The sequence below is a fragment of the Glossina fuscipes genome, unplaced genomic scaffold (assembly GCF_014805625.2).
Source record: "Glossina fuscipes isolate IAEA_lab_2018 unplaced genomic scaffold, Yale_Gfus_2 3, whole genome shotgun sequence".
In the NCBI taxonomy this organism is placed as follows: domain Eukaryota; kingdom Metazoa; phylum Arthropoda; class Insecta; order Diptera; family Glossinidae; genus Glossina; species Glossina fuscipes.
The window spans coordinates 14,485,977-14,511,125 of record NW_023998417.1 but is presented as its reverse complement, the minus strand read 5'-3'; the positions used below and the strand labels follow the sequence as shown (position 1 = coordinate 14,511,125).

At 35.3% G+C, this 25,149-nt stretch overlaps 1 protein-coding gene across 1 annotated transcript; it reads right to left on the bottom strand.

Annotated features, from left to right (window-relative positions):
• Window positions 1–24,836, bottom strand: LOC119634398 (T-cell leukemia homeobox protein 3). Its single transcript, XM_038028532.1, has 4 exons — window positions 24,279–24,836; window positions 20,087–20,481; window positions 9,583–9,811; window positions 1–351 (listed from the first exon to the last, which is right to left on the bottom strand). Exons 1-4 carry the CDS (start codon window positions 24,428–24,430, stop codon window positions 150–152), a joined length of 978 nt encoding a protein of 325 aa, XP_037884460.1. The 5' UTR covers window positions 24,431–24,836; the 3' UTR covers window positions 1–149.
• Window positions 24,837–25,149: the final 313 nt, after the last annotated feature.

Here is a 25,149-nt window from a genome sequence, read left to right as displayed (position 1 = left end):
AGTGATCTTTTAATTATCATTTTATACGTGTATATTGTGTAAGTGTTAGTTGCAGCTCTTACAATTAATTTAATTAATCTTATTTACATATACATATACAGTTTATCACAAATTTAATATTTAAAAGAGATTTCATGTGTTGGACAAAATTAGCATCCAGCCGCGTGGGTTGTTTCAGCCCACGGCTGTAGGCCGTGCAACGCTGCTAAAGGCGCTCCGTTTACCGTTTGTGTAGCTAAAGCGGCAGTTGGTGGAGGAGCAAATCCTTTACTTATAGCTTCTGCCTGTAGAGAAAGCATTAAGCGATTGGCTGCCTGTCGCTCAGCTTCTCTTTCCTCGGCAGTCTGACGCCTGTAAAGACATGGAGAAAACAAACAAGAACATGAAAACATTTTTTATATGCCTGCATATATCGATTCTACAAATATATATATATATATATATATATAATGACGAACTTAACTAAAATTAAATGCACCGACTCTTTAACATATTAAATGTCTACATTTTCTGGGCTTACTTAGTTCGTGATAGGATTCAACGCAGTACGAGGCACTCAATATGCACAACGCACAACGCACAACGCACAACTAGCCAACAAGAAACTCGAGAACTGGAGAAAAAGGCGCAAAATGAATACTTCTGGGTAAAGCAAAATTGTTCCTCCTGATAGAAGGAAAGCCTCTACGACTGTTGCAACAGACCCAAAGCATTCCTTAAATTCTCCCTTTGAATATTCACAAATTGTACGCACATTTTAAATTGCAATCTGCGGGACAGAACGCCGTTAGGTGTTGTACGACGACGAGTTGTCCGCATCCTATGAACCCGATATGATTAAAAATATCATTGTCTCGAGTCTCGAATATTATTAACACTCAGTAATAATCGTTATTACTTTTGTTTGGTTTAATTACTTGTTATGTTTAGTGTAATTGCTGCAAAATTGTGCGGCACACTTATCCATCATCCCCCCCATCGTTGAGGGGAATAATCCATAACCGAATTAATAGAATCAAATTTTAATATTTAATAAAAGTGATGTTTAAAGTTTACCCATGAAATCTCACATGATTTTCGTACATAATTTATAGTTTCATTATGGTTTTCGTTTAGTCAGCATATTTAATTAAGAGAGAAGAGCTTGATGACAAAATTATGAAAAGTTTTGAAAACTATCTGCTCTTTACGTATAACATTTCATGCGTGCATATTTAAATATCACTCCCTCCTGCCTTACACATATTAACTCATCACATTGTCAAAATTTGACTTATACGCTTTTATAACGATAATCACTTTTGTTAAAATGGTGTATACTCTATATAGGATTGCGTGGAGATTTTAAGCAATATATTACTATAGGTAGGAGGGTGCGATAATTTTACTTTCGCATGTGTGTCGCACAATATTTGTTGAGTGCTTCTCACAAATATTCAAATGTATTTCTAATATGTAGTAAACTAAACTATAAAAACGAGACACTGTTTACACGGGAGTGACCGCAGCCCGGGAGGTGTGTGAATAGTGCCTTCCTTTAAAGCAAGTTTCTTTGTTTTTCTTTATTAATTTATTTAGCGTTGATTTTATTGATTCTTGTAGTCTCGCCCTTTTAACAAACTTATCTTGCACATCCATTTTTAGTCCTTTGTGATATAAAGCATTTTGGGAGAAGCTAAACGTATTAATACTGACCCTGAAGTCATGTGCAATGTTGGTAACGCCCCTTTTTTCATTGTAAATATTTAATACATTCATACATTCATCAATAATTTTTGGCTAAAAGATAGCCATTTTAGACTGTTCACCCTATCCCTTGTGGGCGTATGCTTATAACACTGCAAGAACCATTGAATTGCTTTATCTTGTAGACCTTGTAGCCTCATTTCCTAGGACTGTTGAACAATCAACTCAAAGCCAGTTTTCACCATTGTGTTGTATACACTTACGGCGGCTATTTGTGAAAAGCTTTTTCGAATTCTTTCGAAATAAGCTAACAATTCTGACAATTGTTTGTAGATGTAATCGAAACGCAATTGAAATTTCAAGGATAATGCCATGGTATTCTCATGTACATGTATTTAACGCCTTTTTTTAAATATCGAAAACGAAGTTCAAAAACGAAAATGTTTTGCTGTAGATGGATTCAAAAGAATGCCCTAAATCAGAAACGCAATTAAAAGGAAACAAATACAAAAAACATTCATTGAAAGGAAGGAAAACTTTTACGCAAACTCCATAAACAGACATAAGTGGTGGAATATATTACCTGCTTTATGTTTACTATGATTTAATCTAATGACTATATGGATATGGCAGCATAAAAGTACTGCTGCTGCTGCTGCTGCTCATGTTTAACAGCAAGGAAAAGCAGATGTGATACACTTACTGCAGTTGTGGTATTCTTGCATAAGCTAATCATTTTTGGATGAATTTTATTGCTCCCTGTACTTAATATTCGCCTTCGCATACGCTCGTCTCAACTATCAACACAATTGAAGGTGCTTTTTATTATATACGTACCGAAGGATAGTTTTTTTTAGCCGAACTATAGGTTATTAGAGATACCAACCGCTACTTGAATTACAAATTAAAATAAGAAAAATCGTTACTTTTGCAAACGAGTTACGGGTTTCACAATCTACTTCTATGTGAATGCGTTTAATGCACGAATTATAAAGTTTGAATCGATGTCTGGCAGCCTTCCAGGTTTTTAAAGAATTATTATTGTGAAGAAGTGAAAGAAGGAGAACGAACGAAAGTCGATAAACCGAAAAAACCGGTTGGGCTTATATTTCGAGGGTCTTTCAAAGATATAAGGGCCAAAAGCACGATTGTCACAAACTAACTTTCATGACGAAAGGCTCGCGGGCCTGAATAATATTAACATAACCGGAAATTTCAAGTTTGTAGAAAATATTGGAAAAATGTAATATGAAGCACTCTGGATATACTAAACATAACCTTTGGCGGTCGGTTTCTATAGAAGAGTTGTCAAGGATGCTATCCATATTCGTCCCGAAACATAAACACAGCCAAAAGTGTTAGTGAGGCGGATTTATCAGTAGTTTAAAGCTTTTTGAATTTTTATTCAAAAATTACCGTTCGTATGTCTTGATGGACGTATTCACCTAAAATAGGTGCCTTGAACTGCCATTGACTGAGTCGAAAAGGAAGAGATTTTGAGGAGAGAGAAGTTTTTTCGGAAACGAAAGCCTTAGTTTAAAAATTAAGAATTTGAATATATTTCAAGCGTATGCTTGTAGCAGCCTCAACTGTTATCTGTTAACTTGTGCGAATTCCCCTATCTCTGCCCATAGAAATGATGATCGGAATTTTTCGATCAACGCTCATATATTCACAGCCGATATTTTGCCGAATGTGTGCTTGTGTAACGCACTTAATTTATCACATTTTATTGGAGAGTTATAACAATTTTGTTGTTATTGTTGTTGTATGTTATATATGCGCGTCTATGTGAGTTTTAATATTTAATTTAGATGATTTTGTTGTTTGCGTTGTTTGTTAGAAACATGAGTTATTGCGTGTGAATGGATAACAAACAGTTTGAAAAAATTTCAATTGCTGCTGGTGTTTTTTCGCAAAAACCAACCAAACCGTATGAATAAAAACAAAAAAAAAAAAACAGACTTGATAACGAAGCGAGCAAAATAACGGGCAATTTTTGAAAAAAAGGAAAAAAGCCAAATATTTGGCAGCGAACATACAGCGAGCGAACGTACAAACAACATTAGATTTGTGTGAAATTGTGTGTTGTGTCTATGGTGTGATAGAATTTTAATTAAACTTTTTTTTTTATTCTTTTTTTTTTTAATTTTTTTTTTTTTTTTGAAAAACAGAAAATTGCTTTAACAAATTCATTTTTCAATTCGGATGACAAGATAATATTTAGTGGCGATCCGGTTTATTTTGTAGGCTTCGCGAAGATTTATTACCGAGAGAGAAGGATAAGAAGGAAAATTGCGTCGAATTATTAAAGCGATTCGTTTACAATGTATTTATTTATAAGATCATAGATTGTAAAATAAATGTTAATTGTTTAAGTTTTTAAAAGCTTCTACTTATTTACAACAAGCGAGAGAGAAACCATTTTAATAATAAATGCTATCGTTTTAATGTTGTTTGTTATATCGTCACCGCCAGCCGTCGTCCTCTTAGTGCTGGTGTCGCAAATACCCCTCATTGTGTTCGGTCTATGTGCATTTAAGATGGAATATTAACACTTAAAACTCTTATAAAAGTCATCATCATTTATTACAATTATCTCCCCGTTGTGGGTTTTCATACCTACATATTATTTAGGGAGAGGGACATTGTGCACACGCATACATGTATAGTGCGTATGTTGAAAGTCTTCTCTAAAGATTACAAGGTTTACTATTACTTTCTTCCCTAAAGCTTCAATTGAATGGGACATTAAACGGAACTTGAGAAAACCAAACTTACAAACCGAACACACATAAGACTGTATCTTTGTCTATGTATTTAGGTAACATATGTATTATAGAGTCCCTTGTAAGTAATTAATTTTAAAGATTTTTTTGTATATCATCCATAAAACGCAAAGTTTCGTTTCAAGCTAATTGCTTTTCACTTCTCCTCTACCCCTCTACCTATCTCTCATGCTTGGCTATGTGTGGTTTCATACTTTGAAACTAAATTGTTTACAATTTTCAAAAGTTTCCAAAAAAGTCATTTATAATGGTTGTGTGTGTAGCAAAAGTTTACTGGGTAGTTATTGGGTAAACGAGACTGCACCGAAAGGAAGAGGACCATCACACGTAGTGTGTATAATAAGAATAAAAAGTACTAAGCTTCTTGATTGCAAATTGGTGTTGTTGCTTCAAGTCTGAGCATAAATATAATGCAGCACGAAAATCGTGGAGAAAGTGAGAACCTTATGAAACGCTCGAAATATTCAATCTAACTATTCCACCCACTCGGTGCACCTGGACAATCACAGCCATTATCACTGTCAACATCAGCCTAATACTTTTTAGAACAGCCACCATCTATACTGCTACATGCCCCGCATATGTGGCAAACGTAACTTTCATAAATTTGTTCGCCATTGTTATTGTTGTTGCTAAAATACTGCTATTTTAACATGTCCTTCATGCTTTCAACTTTCTTTTGCGCCATAAGAAGAATTAGTGTTTAGTGTAGTAAATTAATAATTTGTGTCTTATATTTTTTCCTTTCCCCAAAAAGATGTATGTTTCATCTAATTAAACCCTTATAATACTTTCTGTGGGGGTTCGAAATTATTTTAAGATGATTTATAATCAGTACGACGAGAGAAGGTTGAATAAAGCGACTGCAATTAAATGTTGGTTTAATAATTGATGTGTAGCACGAAGAACATCAAAAGGGCTACAACTATGTACAATTGTATATACGTTTACGTATAAAACATATCATATGTTAGCGCACTGTTTGCACGCGTAAGATTTTAATTACTTCATGTTACATTCCGTGCAGTAAACGCTCGTTGATCGAAAAGTCTGCCAAAAGTGAAGCGCTTTTCACAGAGTATGAGCTGAGTTTGATTCAAAAATCAAACACGAGGAGTCACAGAAGAGTTTATGGAGAGAGAATGACATGTGCCAAAACTTTTGTACCCTTTTGCCCCACTATGGAAAGAGCAATGAAGTCTGTGTTGTTGCTCTTTTCATTCGCATATTACAACTCAAAGGCCGGAAGGTGTTCTCAGATCTGCAATTATACTCGATTTTGCAACCGATTTTCAGATTATTCAGCAGAAAAAGAAGGAGATAAACATTTATTACGTTTTTTGTATCACGCAAAACTCTATATCGCTATATTGAAAGAACACATTAACGAACCAAGCTACATGTATGACCTTGAAGTAGCTAGGAATGATTCACCAGCTTCCCATTTTTCGTATAGAGGAGTAATCTTCGGAGCACCTTACAAATGATTCCATGAACTTTCCAACCATAATTGGCCACCAAAGGTCCACTATATGTATTATATTTATATCGTAGGACAAAGATTTGTCAATCAATTATTTGCAGCATATGCTAATTAACTCCTAGATCGTCTCTTAGTTGCATATAATGCAAGTAAAGAAACGTATTAGACCTGAATGATATGGCATATGTAATTCGTATTATCAGAAAAAGAAAGGAAGCTAAACTACTACAGTCCTCCAAGCGCGACCGTCACATACCTCATACCATTTCTCCGAGTTTCTCAATTCTTTACCTTTCTTTATCATAAAGCCACAAACATTATAAGTAAACTTCCAAAAAAAGGATTACTTCTCATGGGAATTCTTGGATGGGAAAGTTGATATCTGAAAAAGAGGCCAATACGGTCCAAATTGGTTAAATTTATATCACAATTGTGAACTAATTTTCGCTATGAAACATTAGAAATTAGTTATGATCGTCCTCAAAAAATAATCCCCTCTCAACCACATTTTCTCAGGATGCTCCAATATGACCTCTTGCCTATTTCTGCTGGAAAAGGCTAAAAGTTGTAAATTCCTTTCATACAAGGATTTCTTAGAATTGGGCCAAGGTACAGAGAATGATGAAAACTCTTTCTGCATTCATTGCTATAATAAAAGATGGATAATTCTTGAGCTCTCCGAACAAGTGGTATTCGACACCACTAACAAATATCATCAGAAAATTAAAACCATTTCCGGACGTTCATTCTATATATTTTGTATTGTCTTCTATGCGCCTGTCTACTTGCCAAAAAAGGAAATCTCCAAACGTAATTAAAACACTAATCTCTATTGGTGGTGGAGTGCTACCAAATATAACTATGCATTAGAAGTTGTCGCTAGATTGTCATCGAAAATTCCTAAAGCATTTTTTAATATTTTTCGACTACAAAATATAAAGAAAGAAAAAAAAATACAAACTCATTAAAAATTCAAAAGGACATTAAAAGGAAGGTTAGCAGAAAGTTTAATATTAAATTGAAAGAAAAAACATGCAGGAGAGTGAAAATTAAGAAAAAAAAAGAAAAAGAAATATCAACCCCTATGCAAACGGGAAAAGTCGTTCGCGTAAGGTAAAGTAGCTCTCCTCGAAACGAGGGTGGTCTCTGATACGCGTATGGCGTATTATTCTGTTGTTTTCGCCGCTTTTCTGGTGTCTGTCTGTTAACTAAACTCATTTGTTATTCAGTGAAAAGCAACAACAACAAAATGGCAGCACTTTCATTATGATAACTAGACGTTGCGTTTAAAACATTAGCTTTTAGTGTGAGACAGTCCGTATGTATGTATGCACCGAAGTCGAATCGCATTTACATATTAATGGCCGTTGGTCATTCCATTTGTACGTTTCGGATATTTGGAGAGCCTTTTGCGAGAGTTGCAGGTTCAAATTGAAGTTAACTGAAAGTGTGCTGGCTGGTAAATGTATGCGTGTTTGTTGTAAATTTTAACTTAATTGAAGCTCATTAATTTTTGTTTTTATTAATGACAAACTAAGCTTATAAAAAATTTACATATAAAATTATTTACTTTGCCCGACAACACGATAAATATTTATTTACAATGTTCATGTGTGCGTATTGCGCGATAACTTGAAATGGTAAAAAAATCAAAAGAGAAAGAAAGAGAGAGAGAGAGAGAGAGAGAGACATTACTACTACACACGATAAATTCTGTTGCATAGGAAGCAAAAAAAAAAGTGTTAAATATTATTTTTAATAGCAACAAATTGTTAACTAATTTCCAATTTATATTTCCCTCTATTTATTATAATGTATTCATAAAATATTAATTAAAGTATTTTATAAATTTTATCACAGTCAATAGTAATTATTAACGTTTTCATGATCGTTACTTTCGTTCGTACATTTTAATAATTGTGTCATAATTCTCCAAGTAATCATTAATTTGTTTTTTTTTTTTTTTTTTCTATTTCTTTGTTTACACAGAACATTACGATATCTACCAACTGGTAGAATTTAATGTTTATATATTAAAATTAATGACGCATTCGTAATGGATTTTATCGCTAAAACTAATAAGTAATTATCGTTATTATTATTTAAAACAGGAAAATATTGCCAAAAGTTTACTTTGCTTTGCTTATTTTGCGGCCGCGAACATTATTATTAATCAAATTGATTCAGTTGTATTCTCTAAGCACCATCTCCTCATTTCGCTTATGTTTTATATACACATTTAATCTCTCTTACTCTTTGCAGATTCTACGCTGTTTACTTGACACCTAGATCAAGCTACCGGTAAGTTTGTAATTGCTCTCTATCCTTCATCTCAGTATTATGTGTCCAATGAACATTACAAAAGGCCGATACAATATTTTGCAAATTTTTTTAAGAAGTTTAGATTTTTCCTCTCGAATACTAGGCGAAAAAACGAATACCCGTCAATTCGAGAAATTCCATGAATTCGAAAGACAAATGGAAGCGAAGCGAAATAACTTTGAATAGCTTCATAGAAACTTTATCTGTATGCCGCGGAGACACAGACATGCCAACAGACTACAATCAGATAAGCAGAGCAGCCTACTTGAAAGAATTAATAGGTAGCATACGCCTACTTAACCCAAGAGGTCTGGCTTCTCTTTAAGCATATTCTAAAAACCTGCAAAAGTTGCAGAAAATTTTGTCAACAAAACTTAGGCTTGCATATGTCATACACTCGCGCAATGCTAACCTATAAGAGCGAAAGCTTATTTCTTACATTTGATTTCCCTAAGGCCAAACTTTCTTCCAAAATAAATACATCTTGCCTTTTTACACCACTTCCTTACTCGTACAATTAGCATACCTTCTATTTCCGCCGATTGATTTCAACTTTCGATTGCAGCTTCATAACAACATTTTCTTTCCAAGTAAAGGGAAATTGTTCCAATTTTATTTTTCGAAAAACTCTGTCAAAAGTCAATTCTAAAATTCGTTAAAGTCAATCAATCGAAACAATCCCTCATCTTCCACTCGGCTAAGGATTGAGGTACTCCAATAATAACGCCATTAGATTAGAGTTATTTAGGAATTGTACCTTCAGTCCAAAAATCGAGTTATTGAGCCACACGAAGTACTCGAGCACCCTCAAAGCTTCAATTAAAGGACAGTTTAAGGAGATAGAAAAAATTGTAAAATATTAAATTTTAAAGATAGCGATACCCCTTAGCGCCCCATAAGTGCAAATCAGCAAACCCAATTCAATAACCCAGGGTTCGTAGATAAATCCGCCAAACGAAAAAAATATTTTTTTTAGAGCGGCATAGAACTCTAGAGTGATTATAACTCACCAGACAAATTTTCGATTATTTCTGTTAATATTCTTATATCTATCTATTGGTCAGGCAATCGGATGCCAAGTGAATAATTTTTTACACAAGTAGTGCAGTGCCTTACAATAGTTAATCTAACCTAGGCTTTAATGCGTATATCGCTTAGAGGAGGTAAGCTTTTCCTCGGGAAATTTTTATTTACCCTAAGACTTTGATAAGTAATTTCAGAAGAACAAACACGAAACATACATACACACAAACACAAAAACACGCGTACATGTACACGCTTTCTTTCCTCCTTTCAACTTACCGCCATTTCGTTCGTCGGTTTTGAAACCAAGTTTTCACTTGAGCATCAGTCATTTTCAAGCCTCGTGCTAATGCAGCTCTTTCAGCTGAGGCTAAATATTTTTGTTTGTGAAATCTTTTCTCCAATTCCGCAACCTGTATGCGGGTGAAAGAGGTTCGTGGCTTTTTCCGTTTCGGCGGCGTACGATTCTGATATGGATGCCCGATACGCCGTGCTATAGGAAAAGCAGCTGAAACGATAAGAGAAATGTAAAATATTCTTATTAGCGTCATTTAACTTTCGACATGAATCGTCTCTGTTGGAATTAAATGTTTTCGTTAAGATAATGAGCAATTTCCGGCAATTACTTCCGACGACAAACAAATGCTTAAAAGTAGAAGCTAGTCATGCAGTTAATTGCTTAAGTGAAGTGTTAATGAATAGAAAAAAAGATATATTTATTACTTCTACCTGCTGTGAAATCAATTAGAGACTTTGTAGACATATAATTTAGTTTGCATGTAAGAGAATTAACCGAAAAAGGATCTACCAACACTATCGTATTGGGAGATTGTGTAGCTACTCATAGCGACGCTAACATTTAAAATTTATCAGCTTAATAGCCTTTGTTAAATAATTTCCGCCGGTAACGAGACGCAGCGAAATATTCTTTTATTACCTGCTCTCGCATATTTGACGATTTATATCAAATTATGACAAACATAGCCGAGTGAACCCATTGAATTTATTTCCTTAATACATTTGCTCTCCCCATCCATCTAACTTAATCTTCGAGTCACATTCGTATCTTGTACTTAATGCAAGTTGAGGGAGAAGAAATTTCGTTTATTAGAAGGAGCCGAGGAAAACCTACCCACATTTTATGTTGTCGGAAGCAAACGTACATGAGCGGACAAAATCCTGTAACTGTGTAATTGTGACAATCGTGGAATCGTCAACAGCTATTTCTCATTGCTCGCCGGACTTGTTGGAAATGCCTTCTAGAGTAAGTTCTGTTCTAAAACAACTACTAACAATGTCGGCCTACGCATGCTCGGTATATTTGAACTTGCGGCAATGACTAGTCTTACGGAGTAGATAAGCGCAACGTTGACTTTGCGATTAGTCACAAATCACCCAAATAACGCACCGAAACTGTGTCAAAACACATAACATAAGCAGTTCCTATCATCGCAGTCAGTATCAATGAAAATTTTATTGACTGAAAAGAAAAAGTTAAAAAAGTTACCGATTGTTTTGTCGCAAAGCTCGTCGATCTTACTTTATACTCGGTATGATGAGTAAGCTGAAGATTTTGTTTATCGACATACGATCTTAGATTATTCGATGCAACCTTTTCGATTAGCCATAGAGGAAAATACATTTTTATTGATTCTTCTATTTACCTTAAGTAACATAACGTATTCCTAATAGCAAGTATTATATATACATATATACATATATATATACATAACAGATTTATCGTACAAAGGTGTAATGCGTATAAAAAGAGTTGAATAACGAGTTTTCATGTGTGTTTTTCATACGTAATTTAGTGCGCACGCGACAATTTTTGCTCCTTTATTGACTGAGTCATTTGAATGAAAGCATGAGTGCGTTTTTAACCCAGTCTGGCTACTTTTGTATGACTTGACCGGATGGCTGACTGACTGACCGTCTGTGAATATATTTATCCACAAGCCGCAAACAAATCTTTTAAGATTTTTAATGACGTTGACGTTTCCTTTAGTTTTCAAAAGTGTAGTTGTCTTTATTAAATGCGATAGCAGTTAAAATCTTTTCTTCAAGTTTTTCTTAACCTTTTCTCGATCGAAATTTATATATTTTAATTTGAATATTCAACAAAAATATGTCTTTTAAAGTATTTTTTGCTTATATGCATATTTATGTGTGTATAATATATATGTTTGTACCATTTATCATTACTTTGCATATAACTAATGTAAACATTCTCGCAGACGTAGCGGCTCTCTGTGCATATTTATAATTCATGTTAAAAGCTTTTTCCATTACGAGTTGTTGGTTGGATGGCTTATAATCTTTCACATTGCTTAGAAAAAACACGTTTACGGTCGAAGTCATAAAAAATCCTTTTGCAATATTTTGCCGGAATAAAAACTTCCTTTTTAAAAGTTGTACAAACTCAGAGAATGTATTCGTAAGGCGTTAAATAAATTTAAAAAGGTTTTTGAAGAAGAAATAGGAGCGGGTGGAAACTTTGAAGAAGCAACGAGGACACTCCTCCTCGAGGAATGGCGTATACTAGTTTTACTATACCGCTTATTGCACTCGAAATCAAACGTCAAAGATTACATATTTGCTGCAATAATAGCACAAATAATATGCTCTGTCCGTCATATTAGCGTTTAGTTTAAACGCTTAGTAAAAAAAAAAAAAAATGAAATAAAATTAAAGCCTCTTTGTATTAACTTACTCGACTTGAATCAATTCACTCAAAGATTCTGACAAATTTATAGAGCTCTTGTAGCCAAAGTCGCTAATTACATAACACAAGTATGCATTACTGTCGTAGTACGCCCAACCCATGAAGAGCTATTCATAAAATTTATGATTTCTCTTCTTTTTCTCGCACCCGCAGAAGAGTAAAAATGTTTATGATTGTCTCAGGCTTTATGATAAAGTTGATATAGCTCTGCGGGAGTGTATGGAAGAACGTTAAGCATATAATATTAGGAGATAAACCATAAAGCGTTATAAAAATTTTTTTTATTGTGCGGTTTCGCCTTAAGAAACAGTCATGTACGTAGGAAGGCTTGACAAGGGTACACAGTAAAAAGGAAACTTCCTCTTTTTGAGGGAGGGTGGGGGCATAACAACATGTGATAGTAAAGTATCATATCAAACAATATCATGATTTTCGCATCCGATGCTTATGTGGTGCGATAAATGGTTGTTTATTGAAATTGAATATGTGAAAGCGGAGCGGAGCGTACATAAAGAGGGGAAATTGCTTATTCAACGTATTGATCTTTTATGCACGCTTTAAGTATAAATTATTGAAACGGTTTCGAGACATTGGTTGCTGCGTCTCTTAAGTCAATTTGTTAAAAAACTTTATAAAAAACATTATTTGTTCATTTTAACACTTTTTCTCGCAAAACAAACAAAAAAGAAGGTTCATTAAAAAAATATCAACATGTCTACTTAAAAAAGTGCGCTTAAAAACGAAAAATTCGAAAAGTTGTTTTAAAACATTTTAAAGAGTTTCTTCTCTGCTGCATCGTTATCACAAACTCCATTCACTTCTTTTTTGCAATTCTTTCATAATTAATTGTTTTATGTCAATGTATCGTTTAAACAAGCTGTACTACTACTAAAAAATATCAGAATGAAAGCAAAAAATTGTCCCAATAAAGGCTTTTAAAAGCCTTTAAAAGGTGGGAAAGATGATTTCAAGGCATTGCTACGTCTGCCTGGATACGTTTGAAAGGCGAATGCACTTCGTGTAGGCGCCAATTATTGTACTTCGACGGAGCTATTAAGATAACGTGGCGACAAAACACTACAAGAACACAAGGACAGAATAGATTAAAAAGTAAATAACATACTCTGAACGCGAAACGAGGAGAAATCCGCAGAGAGGCAGCAAGTCAGCAAATACACATTCATTATAAACCCTATGTGTGGAACACAAGAAACGCTAAATTATTACATTTAGGTCAAATTTATTCTACCAATTAGCGAAACATTGTAAAGCTTCATATGCGAAATAGGACAGACTCTGCGTATTCCAATAATAGTAATAATAACAAACTCAAAAGGTCAAAAACACCCCGAAAAGTGATACATAAATGCCATTGATAATTATGGTTAACAGGGTAGAAAGAAATAACGCCTACGATAATATTTTCTGCTGGCATTATAGCTAAAAAATCTTGGAAAATGGAGTAAAAGAGCTGGGATTAAAGCCTAAAATCGATAAAAATAAAAGCGTTTAAGATGGTATTACTCCAGACTGTAAGACGTTTCATGGCCGGCTTCAACCAAATATGATAATTGTAAAAGTTAAATAGCAACATACCTATATACATATGCTTTCATCTTAAAAGTAAAAGATAGTAAGAATGAAAGAAATAGCAATAATATTATTATTATTATTATTTTAATTTTAGACTAACGAATTGAGTTCTTAGAGTAAAAAAAGAGACATTGAGCACTAGCAACACAGGTTATCGGCTCGGCAATAATAATAAATTGGGATTAAGGTTATTTTTTGCTCTGCACTGTTTACTGATGACTGCCCGCTAAGGATCGCCGCAAGTCCCAAGTATTTTGTCGTTCTGGTTTTCGGGCTTGCAGCAAATTGTCTTTGGAGGGCCTTGTAGTGATGGTGCCTGCGAGAAGCAAGCACATTGCGTTCAATTATGACTAACGATTCATCGCAACGTCAGAGTTGGGCTTTTAGGCACGTTTGGTCCTGAATTTGATTAGATGCACCTTATATTGGACGTAGGGTTTCACTGTTGTTTTTTTTTGTTTTTTTTTGTTTTTTGTAGTTAATTGCTCTTCTCTCTCTCTCTCTCTCTCTCTCTCTCTCTCTCTCTCGCTCTCTCTCTCTCTCTCTCTCTCTCTCTCTCTTTCTTTCTTTCTTTCTTTCTTTCTTTCTTTCTTTCTTTCTTTATTTCTCCCTCTATACACTGCTTTCTATATGACTGAATTCTTGCATTCTTAGTGAGATCGCTTCTCGTAGTACCGCGAGTAGTAATTACTGGTATAAAATATATATACATGGACGAAGTACCCAAGACAGTAGAAGCATTTACTCTGCGACATTTGTCTACGGTGGCTATGCTACAGTGCAAAATCTGTTGAATATTTTTCTTTTCTTATCTTAAGTCTGCTTCCAGCAGTTGCAAGTTCTTTACATATGTCATAACTTTTCATATCGTTTGCAAAAAATGAAAAAAAAAGTTACAAAAAATGAAAAGTTTAAAAAATGGTTTGATCACCATTGCTACTAACTATCGCATAGATTGTGCTTTTTGTCTCATTTCTCAGAGGTAATCATAAATCATATCTTTTCCTTAAAAACGAAACGAAGCTCTTAATTCTCTTAAAAATAGGCGCCAGCTTATCAACAACAACCAATACAAACCATAAAAAACTTGAAAAGTAAAGCAAAAGGAAACAACAACAATGAAGTGCGAGCAGAAAAAAATAAGCAAAATGAACCAACAAATTAAAGATAAAACGTCAAAAGGTAAAAAAAGAGCAGGGAAAAGGCGAAATCAACTTGGAACAATCATCATATTATAAAGTGCCAGTGACAAAAGGCAACAAAGGAGAGAACGTATTTGGGTTAAGCTGAATTTAAAATACCTAACGAAGCGATAAATAAATTGTAAATGGAAACTGAAACGGAAACTGAAACTGAACTTCACACAATTCATCCAACACTTCACTTTCCATTTCTACCGATCTTCACATCCCAAAATTGGATTCTCTTGCGGATATAGATGCAGTCACATACTTATCCTTTAAATTACCGAAGAAGTAATGCATCACTTATTTGACTTTTTCCTCATACCGATGTTAAATTCTGCTCATTTTCCCCCTTTGTTCTACCCCTGATATACTAATCGGTGTTTGTTTATCTCATATTATCATTAGAAGGCATAAGAGTCGCTATTACGATCAGAAATTGAGTCGAGCATGTACAAAGTTGTCATAATAGAAAATGTATTTTGAGGAAGAAAAAACGATTTGGATTATTTTTGCACAGAGCTTATTGAAGTGTCCTCCGACTTGTTTTTGATTTCTTCTTTAACGTAAGTGCTTGCGCCTATTTGTGTTGCTGACCTAAACCAGACTAAAAGACAGATGCAGGTAGACATATGTTGCGAACGACATCACGAATTGAATATGTCTAGTGCAAGCGAAGTTTGATGGCGTTTCTGGTTTTGTTTTTCTCATGATATTTGTCTGAGTATTATTCACCTTTCGATAGGACAAATGGAAGTGGATTTTGTGAACAATTAATAAAAATGAAATTAAAAGCCCAACATGTGCACTTGTATGTATGCGTATTGCTGTTGTCGGTATTCAGTCTGCGTATTCAATATTATTGACAGTTGTGTGGTGGTGACGATAATAAATTTTAACTGTAGGCAAACGGACTTTATACAGTGCCAACTGTAGACCGCCCAGTTAGTAATTAATTCCCTTCGCTGCTTTGAAAATTAAAAAGTCATGTTAATCACATCATTAAAATAACTGACGGAAAAAGGAAATTTAATAAAAATCAATACAAAAGAGCAAAAATATTTGAAACAACAATAACTGCAACAACAGCAACAATGGGAATCGCCATCAACAACAAGATCATTTTATGCTCATTAAGCTGAGTGTGCTGAGATGTTAACGCGTATATATAGCGACACTGAATGAGAATGAATGGGTTTGTGTGTGTGTGTGTGTGTATATATATATATATATATATATATATATATATCATGATGGCACTTGTTCTGTCATAGCAAGTGCTGAGCGGCAAATATTTGAGCCTATTCTCTTATGTTAGACGATCATCACACGATGCTAAGTAATCAATAAAGGTCAGACTGCGGAGAGGGATCTGTAGTCATTTAATTTCGTTTCCACATGAAATGTGTTTGCTCGAGCATTAAAATAGGCTTAAATTTTAGCAATCAGTTTATCTTTGGCATCGGGGAGGCCTCTTCATTGTCAGCATTGTCAACTTTAAAAAGTCGACAACAAGTGAAGCTCATAATAAAACAAATTAGCATTTATTCGAACTGAATCTTAAAAATGCCTCCAAATCGCACAAGACCTGGCTCGGCAGCGCACATACGCAGCAAGTTGCATAAAACGAAACTTGTAGCAAGTGTTTGCATTTAGTGTTATGCAAATTCATTTGAATGTATACGTAGACGTAGACGATGCCGCGCGCGCAATGTATTTAAGGAGCATCATCTACTCGAGAATTGAACACAACAAGCTTCTGGGCGGTTGTGTACGTTACGTTTATTTCAGTGTCCGCTGTTCTCGTTTAGAAAGGTGCGATTGCATACTGAAAGCAAACATGTTTTGTTACTTTAGAAAAGGAAAATATTTTCATTTCTTTTCAGTTCTTCTTATTATTGCCTTAATATATTTATATAGCAGAGTAATATTCGTATAACAATGCTTAATGTCAGTGCCACGTACGCCGACGCGCATGTAGGTTTTTCATTTGCAGATTTGTTACTTACGAATGACATGCCGATACGCATGTTGGCTTAAAAGACTTCTCTGATCGCACTTATTAGTGTTACATAAACCAGCATGTGCACGGCAACTGCTGCAGACGAGTAACAATTTTAATAAGCAACCATTTCTGAAATTGTTAGCACTTATTGTTACCACAAAGTTCTTAGCCCTCCCTTCTCCCCTTCCTATATAGCCGTATGCCAACACAAACAATGACAATGATGATTCTTTTTTTTTGTTTTTTTTGTTTTTTTTTTTGGTGTGCTCCGAAGTGCGTGCTCTGTGGCAATCACAAGAGCAAAATTTCTTACTTTTATGTTTCACAATATTGAAGTATCTTAACATATTTTCTTGCGCATAAGTGTTTGTTTGTCATTTGATGTATGTGTTGCCTTGTGCAGAAAAAGGCCAGTAGCTTGCTTCCACGTATACCGGTATTTATGGATGCTTGTGCGTACATTTTTCAACAGACCTTCTTCTATATAAACGCGTTTCTATATACATATGTTCATGTTCATGTTCATGTTATTATTATATTCGGGAGCGCTGTTAATGTTTGTGGCACGTGATTTTCAATGCTTGCGTTTTTCTTCGTTTTATACCCATCAGCATGGGGAAACATTATTAAACCTGCCAAACGTTTGTAACACATGAAAAGACGTAGATTGCATCGGAGACTCTATAAAATCTGTACATATATGCACATCTTGGGTAGACGCGTATTACAATATCCATTCAAACATTTCCATTCGTCTATAATTGTGCTGAGCCCACAATTCTCCTTCTTCCTCTAAATTCCCGCCCCCATTTAGGCCTTTAAGTTAAGAGTGTCGAGTATTCATTCTCTTGTAAAAATCCAACTTGAAGGTCAATTATCAGCTTACGAAAAGCAGAGTAATGCCTACATCGAGCAGGGAAAAAGGTGAGTGCTTTCGTCTGCGAGTGGTGAGTGCTAAGAAATTCGACCTAAGACGAATTTGTTTTGCTGCTTGTTCTCCGTTCCATCCATTGGACGTGTCGGGTGAGAGAAGTCTATATGACTTATTGCTTATCTGGCTCGTAGGAAATGAAGACACATGTACTGAAGCACACACATAAACGTGCATGTAGTTACTTATATATTTTTGATAGGTCTCCTTAAATGACATTTGTCACATTAGAGTAATTAAAAGTACGATGCTGATACTGATGAAAACTCTCATTACATTCGCAGTTTATTCCATCTGCTCTCAACTAAATTTCTTTGCATTGTTATCGTTATTGTGTCAATAAACTAAATTGAGGAGATCATTAGAGAAATGAGTTAAAAAGAAAAATGTTTAAATTAAAACAACTATCACGAACGTTGAAAACAAATTAAAATGCTGTTATAGTAGTTGTGATAAATAATAGCAAAAATATTTGTAATTTCATGCTTGCAATCTTTATTTGCTGAAATTACTTTATTCAACTTTCTAAAAGCGATTAAACGGCACGTACGAATAATGCAAAATCAATGCAATACGATTTCGTACTAAAAAGATCTATAAACGGACGATTTTTAGCCAACATACGATTATAGCGGAGATTATCTAAAAGAAAGATGTTCACTTTAACTTGAAGTGAGTCTTTCGTTGTCCGTCGCTTTGCCGTTTTTATTCGTTTTAATAAATGCTTTTCTGACTTAAGGCAAGAAATATTTCACTGAACGGGTAAATGTTAGTTTACAAGTCTTTTTACAATAAATGCGGCATCACAGCTCATAAAGCTCATAAAGATAAAACATGTATCTCTTTGGTTGATGGTCGGTCCAAGTTCGACGGCAGGGCTGAGTTTACGTTTACAATTTTAAATAATCGAAGAGATTTTATTTAGAAAATACTCCGCGATATGCAAATCAATTGACAAAACTAGTTTTTCTATCGCTGAAAAGCGCCATCTGTCTTCTTAAACAACAAGCACTCAAGTACTTTTGGCTTAAGACTTGCTTGCAGTCCGAGTTATCAGGCGATGCAAACTTCTCCTATGAAATGCAAGTCGTCAGGTTGGAATCAGGTGGAAGTCTAAATTCCACTAAATTTCCTCCTGGAGTGTATGGTCTAACGACGCAACTTTGTTTTTGAGATGACCCCCAAAAAAGTGTTGCGACGAAAAGCAACGTCCAAAAATGACTGAATTCACATTTCAAGGAATAACACGCACTATTTGAAATTCTAATATGTGCACCTAATCGTGCTCTCTTGTTGACCTGGCCTCTCTTTTCCAAGCAGTTTATCTGCTCATCTATCTGTGGACGCCCTTTTAATAGGCAAGGCGAGGAAGGATTGCGGCGGATGCAAGTAGCCAGCCAAGTGAATTTAAACAATGCAACGCAGACAAAGGAACGCTTAGTGTCGTCATATTTAGTACAAGAAAAACCCCGTTATGAGGGTCATGGATAGAGTTACTCTACCTCAAATAGATAAACTCTATTTCACTATCCAAAATCAAAGACTTTAATTTAGTGTAGAACAAGCGCCACCAACCCACCGATAAGATCACATGCGCTGCGGGATGGTCGCAAAACAGGCTATCAAGGATGCGTTACGTCCCCTTACAAACAAATGTTAAACAAATGTTAAAGGTTAGCACTCCTCTCTTGCACTAAAGAAACCTATTCAAGAAACGGAGTAAGTAGAGAAAATTAAGCATGTTCGGCAAAAATGCCTCACTAAAGAAGATGAAAAATAAGAAAATGACGTAGATTTTAGCGAAAAGCTTCGACTTCTATACCCACTATCGACCAGCTTTTCTTCAGTTCTGCTCTATTGCGCCGATTTCACAAAACTCGTGACTTTAGCTTCTTAATTCGAAACTTATTTCGATGTAAATAGGAGGCAAACATCTCAAGCCGACTGAAGGTGTGATGTATCTTGCCTTCTCGATGAAGAGTGTATAGATTTAAATTAAGAAATTAGCTAATTAACTAAGTCAAGCTAAACTGCAATGAGTCAATGTTTCTCAGTTATGATCGATCGCAAGTAAGTGTTCTTCCAAGATTGCTGCCTCCAAAAGAGTTGTAAAAGGAATGGAAACCGGATTTAATTTGAAAAACTCTTATAAATAATTAAAAGTTATTGCTTATTAAGCAATAAATAGCGATAAGGAGGAAAGCCCCCGTTGCGTTTGTAAAACATGGCTTTAAAAAGTCTATAACAATTAATGTTTCGCTTAGCGAAAACTTGATGAAAACATAAATTGAATATCATTAAAACAAAAAGTTGTTCGAACGTATGTACTCATGTATTTTGCTCACCTGCTAGTCGATCTTTGACAGCCTGATGCGCTAGCGCAGCATGATGTAAAGGTGGTAAAGCCCAAGTTAATGGCGTTCGTTGTGGTGGTACTCTCAGCACATGGCCAGCTGCCGCCGCCGCTGCCGATGGATATAGGTGTGGGTATGTGTAAAGTGCGGTAGCCGCACTTCCGTACGTAGAAGATGCTAGACTTGTAGCCAGTTTGTATGCGGCCAAATCGTGTTCGCTCGCTATGTCTGGATCACTAGCCGACTTATTGCTGCCGTTGCTACTGTTATTGTTGTTGCTATTAATATGATTGTTGTTCTCAAAAGGCTTCGAAAGCAGGCGTGATATACTAAACGGTAAATTTTCGCTTGATGATGAGCGCGTTTGCTCCGATTGTGATTCACTGCTATTGACAAGAATGATATAAAACAAAGAAAAATTTTTTATTAACTTTTTTGCGTTCGTGCGTCCATTGCACAATTTTCGCATTTAACCACTTAAAGACACTGCTTATGGAATTCGTGTGATGTTCTTCTTCATATTTTATAATAATCAGAGACGTTAGTTGCTAGTTAACAAAGAGAAATTGCTTTTTTGTATAAATTTTTCAATTTATTTATGAAGTAGTAGTGAGTCGTTCATTTCGTTTCGTTTCGTTTTCGTTTGAAAGAATTAATGATTTTTACAAAAGTGTCAGCGATAACAAAATGATATTAAATATTCCATTGCTAAACAACGAAAGGCCATAAAAAGATTTATTTAACATTTTTATGTTCTTATGTTCTGCTGTCTGCCCGAATACCTGGTGTAACATATATTATTAATTAAAATACATTTGCGTGAAAAAAACGACCTTTTTACATGCGTGTGCACCCCAGTACAATGGCCACGTTTGCACTGCTATATCGTGGAAATGAGTATAAGTTCCATATGGCTGTACTTTGTAACGCCACTACTGCTACTCTATAAGGTTGTGGTTAGTCATTTCAAGTCGGACTATGCAGTAGCCCACGCAACTTACGGCGTCAAATGATAAGCATTTTATATTGCAATTAACCAAAGACAAAATATTACATATGTCTGCGAGAATATACAAGCATGCTGTTGTTGTCAACACATGAGAAAATTATTGCACACGAAATATTAAATAAAAGCGATTGCTAAATACAGTAGCTCGCGGGTTAAAACCAACAACAAGAAACCAAGATTTATGCTTAAATTGGTTTTTGAAAATAAACAAAAAAAAAATAAATAAAAACTAAATATCAAGACAATTGCGTGACTGTTGATGAATTAAATCTTTTTCTTTTTTTTTTTTCTCTCTCTCTCTGTTTGAATTTCAAAAAATGAATGATTTTCTTAAAGCAATTTTAGAATTTTTATCAACTTAAATATACGTATTTTATTATTTATAGCGAAAAGTGCTGGCATTGTTACGCCAGATAATAACAAATCCAGAAGTAGTTATCTTTCTCAATAAATTCAACGATATTATGATTCAAGAGGAAAATTTATTAGCGTTAGATCCCCCGAGAGATCAGCTGCAATTCTTACAAAATAATGAAGATATTTTTAGAAACGTAGACTTGAGTTGCATATGCATAACTTTTCTATGCCCTACGCCACACAAATTCATTTCAATTCAAAAATAAGTTACGTATGTACATCAGCAAGAGATTAATGCAAAGAGTAATACAATTGGTTGCCGAAAAGGCAGGCTCATGACTAGACAATCAATTTTTGCCAAATTTGCCTGGAGAGCGCAATTGCGCGCTTTAATCGCATTCAAAAATAAGTTACCTATCTACGTTACGAGGGACTGATAAGGGCCAAGGTCATTTTGCGCAACCTTTCTAATGCCTTATACTCGGAAATAAGGGGGTTTCGTTATTTATACAAGTTTTATTATTTGAGTTTAGAGCTTCGAGATAGATTGGCCCAATAGAAGCAACTTAGTATTGTGTGAAGAAAAACTTAATGGACGGGCTTTCACGGATCTCTTTTGAGGTCAGCAAGAGATGAATGCAATACAATAGTAATACAATTGGTTGCCGAAAAGGCAGGCTCATGACTAGATAATCAATCTTTGCCAAATTTGCCTGGAGAGCGCAATTGCGCGCTTTAATCGCATTAGTCGTCGAGAGTACAGGGCAAAATCAGTGGTCTGGCCAAATACGAGCGGCTGGCGATGCACGCTTGCTCTCCAGTCGCGCCAACCAAACCCAACACCTTACGTGGCATCAATCTGGCCTTCTGCTACCTTTCGCGTGCCTTCAAGCATGAAGCCACGAATATTTTCAAAAACGGATCGATTTCGATTTTCGTGAACATCGCTCCTCAAATGCAAGCCCGATGCTCTTAAATTGCTTACGATAACAGTATCGAGTTTTTTTGTATCCAAGCTTTTCTGAAAGGATCAAGACGCTTTGGGTTAACAGTTAGTTCTGCAGCCAAGGCACATCGTGAAGTGTAACGGCCTCTCTTAGTTTTTTGAAGAATTTCATCGACAATGTTGGATTTATGTACGATCCCTACCTACTAATTACCGATAAAAACTTGAACGACTGATTGACCCAAGCACGAGCAGCATCTTGGAAACTAAAATCCAGGCAGCAAGATTTTGCAAACAACATCGGATACATACGCTCTCTTATCCTCCATATGCGTCGCATATCTTTTTGTTAGTTTACAAGTCTTGGGACATAAGAAACGAAACACCCTTTTGTTTTTCTAGATTCAACCTATTGTTGCGGAAAAGTCGATATAAACTCCAACTTCAAGTCAACGGGTGCTATATTTGAAGGCAACCGGGGACATATATGTGGCACAGATACGTTTAAAAGACAATTTCCTAAGCCTAAGACTTGCGTCGATATATTTGTGATAAATGAAAAATGTATTTTGCTAACCATAAGCAGACCAGTTGTTCGATGAGATCATTTTCAAGCTGGACGTCCCGTTACACACTTGATTTTTATTTAAGAGTTCTGGAATCGGGCTGCAACTATATTGAAGTCGTTATGTTCTCTACGATTACATGAAGTTTCTCAGATTTATCGGCTTGCTTCAGCTATTTACATCACTTCCCAAGACACCTCCGCCGATATGATTATTCAAACAATGCTCCCATACTTAACGTGACTTCGCAAATTTAGTACTCTTTAATTCTCAGCTTTTTATTCCGAATTATGAGTTTTTAGAGGACGGACGTGACCAAAGGAAAAACAAGAAATTTTGCTGTGCAAAATGGCTGCTAAGTCCTGAGAATTGAAGACAATTTTAGTTTAAAAAACCAATTGCAAGAAACATTAAGTTAAAGTGTTTAATAGGTCTTTACATATATTGCCTGTGCGAACGATTTGCTCCTAAATAGTGAGTACACAAAGTAACGTCGTACTAAGAGAGAGTTATTTTGTTAATCTGCTTGAAATATTAAGAAAGACATTTTGAAAACTTTCCAAAAGTCGCTTATGGATATTCCAATGACTGAATGATAGGTTACTATTGCAAGTTGTACGCAAGTATCGCTGTCGAAAACTTAGGAATGAGTTTTAGATAAAATTTTAAAATAAGTGAAGATTAAGTTAAGCCTGGAAGTATAATAATCGCTATTTAGCGACCACTTAGCTTACGAAAATTTTTCCGCTGACTGTAATCCTACAGGTCATCAATATCGAATGCAGTTACCAATGCTTTTCGGAATTGTTAAATGCATCGTCCGCTTTCTTATTCCTTCGTTTACCATAAATATGTTCGACTTGATGTATATACTTCACCCGTGAAAATCAAATATGGTGGCGTCTACAGCCCACATTAGCGGCCATCAAAAACCGATTATATTATAATTTGATCTTCATTTCATCCTCATGGGACTAAACTTCAAAAACATCAATACTAGTTATCTCCTAAATGGAAGTCCAACTATTCTATAGCAGAATTGCTAAAAGTAAATGTCTGTAGTTCGTATTTCCCGTGTAACCGTAGGCCCGTCGGTAAAGATCTATGGTAGACCACCTTTGACCTTAAGTTTGAAAAATTTGTGACTTTTAGGCCTTTATCAAGGGAGATAATATTCTGCGGCTATCAGCCCACAGCATGCACTGGTATACAGGTAATCAACGTTTATATGCCTACGATAAGTGATACACTTTTTTACGATAACAAAAAATGTGTCGACGATATGATAAACCTTGGAGCACATACCTCAACGGGGCTTCTACTTCATCGTAGCAACTGCCACCGTCCATATCGACATCGGAGCCCGTGCCGCACGATAAGCGTGAATCTGAATCGACATCGACATGTATTTCCTGTTCCTCCGTATCGTCACGATCGTCGTCTTCATGAGATGACATATTGAAGCAGATCGAAAACAAAAATCTAAGAGACAAAACACGCTAGTATTCGAAACCGGCGATTTTTCTTTTAACTCAAATGAATTTGATTGCACTTAAGGGCGACACTTTGCACGCAAAATGTTTAACAACAAGCTAAAGTACTTAGCTGCAGTAAATTATGAGGCCATTCAAGATATTATGTAATATTTTATTGTTCACTTCTTTCTATTCGAATTTCCGTTGCTTGCTTGTTTTTCGCGTAACGCTTAATCACACTTTAATTCTGCTCGTTTATGGCAGATATGTTTTTTTTCGCCATTTGCAACATTTATTCACTAAATAAATCGAGATTAAGTATTTATCATATATGAAGTCATTTATTTATCCGTGGCTAGCGAGGCTGTTTTGGGCAAATAAATCTTCTCCTTCTTTTCTCTGAATTGAAGTTAGAATCGTTTAACGTAAAGCGCTTCAGCGAACTCGACAAATTGAGGTGTTAACGCCAACTGAATAGTCAAGCTACCCCGTTACAAACACAATGCAACTTTAACAATCAACAATCACACAAGCAGATATATTTGGTGGCTTGTTAGGCTCAGCTAATGAACAATATCTTCAGTAGTTTTACTTTATTTCATTCACAAGTAAACGATACTTAAAAAGACCATCATCACACTACCATCAGTAACCAATATCAGAACACAACTACCACCAATACCACTAAACTACCACCTGAA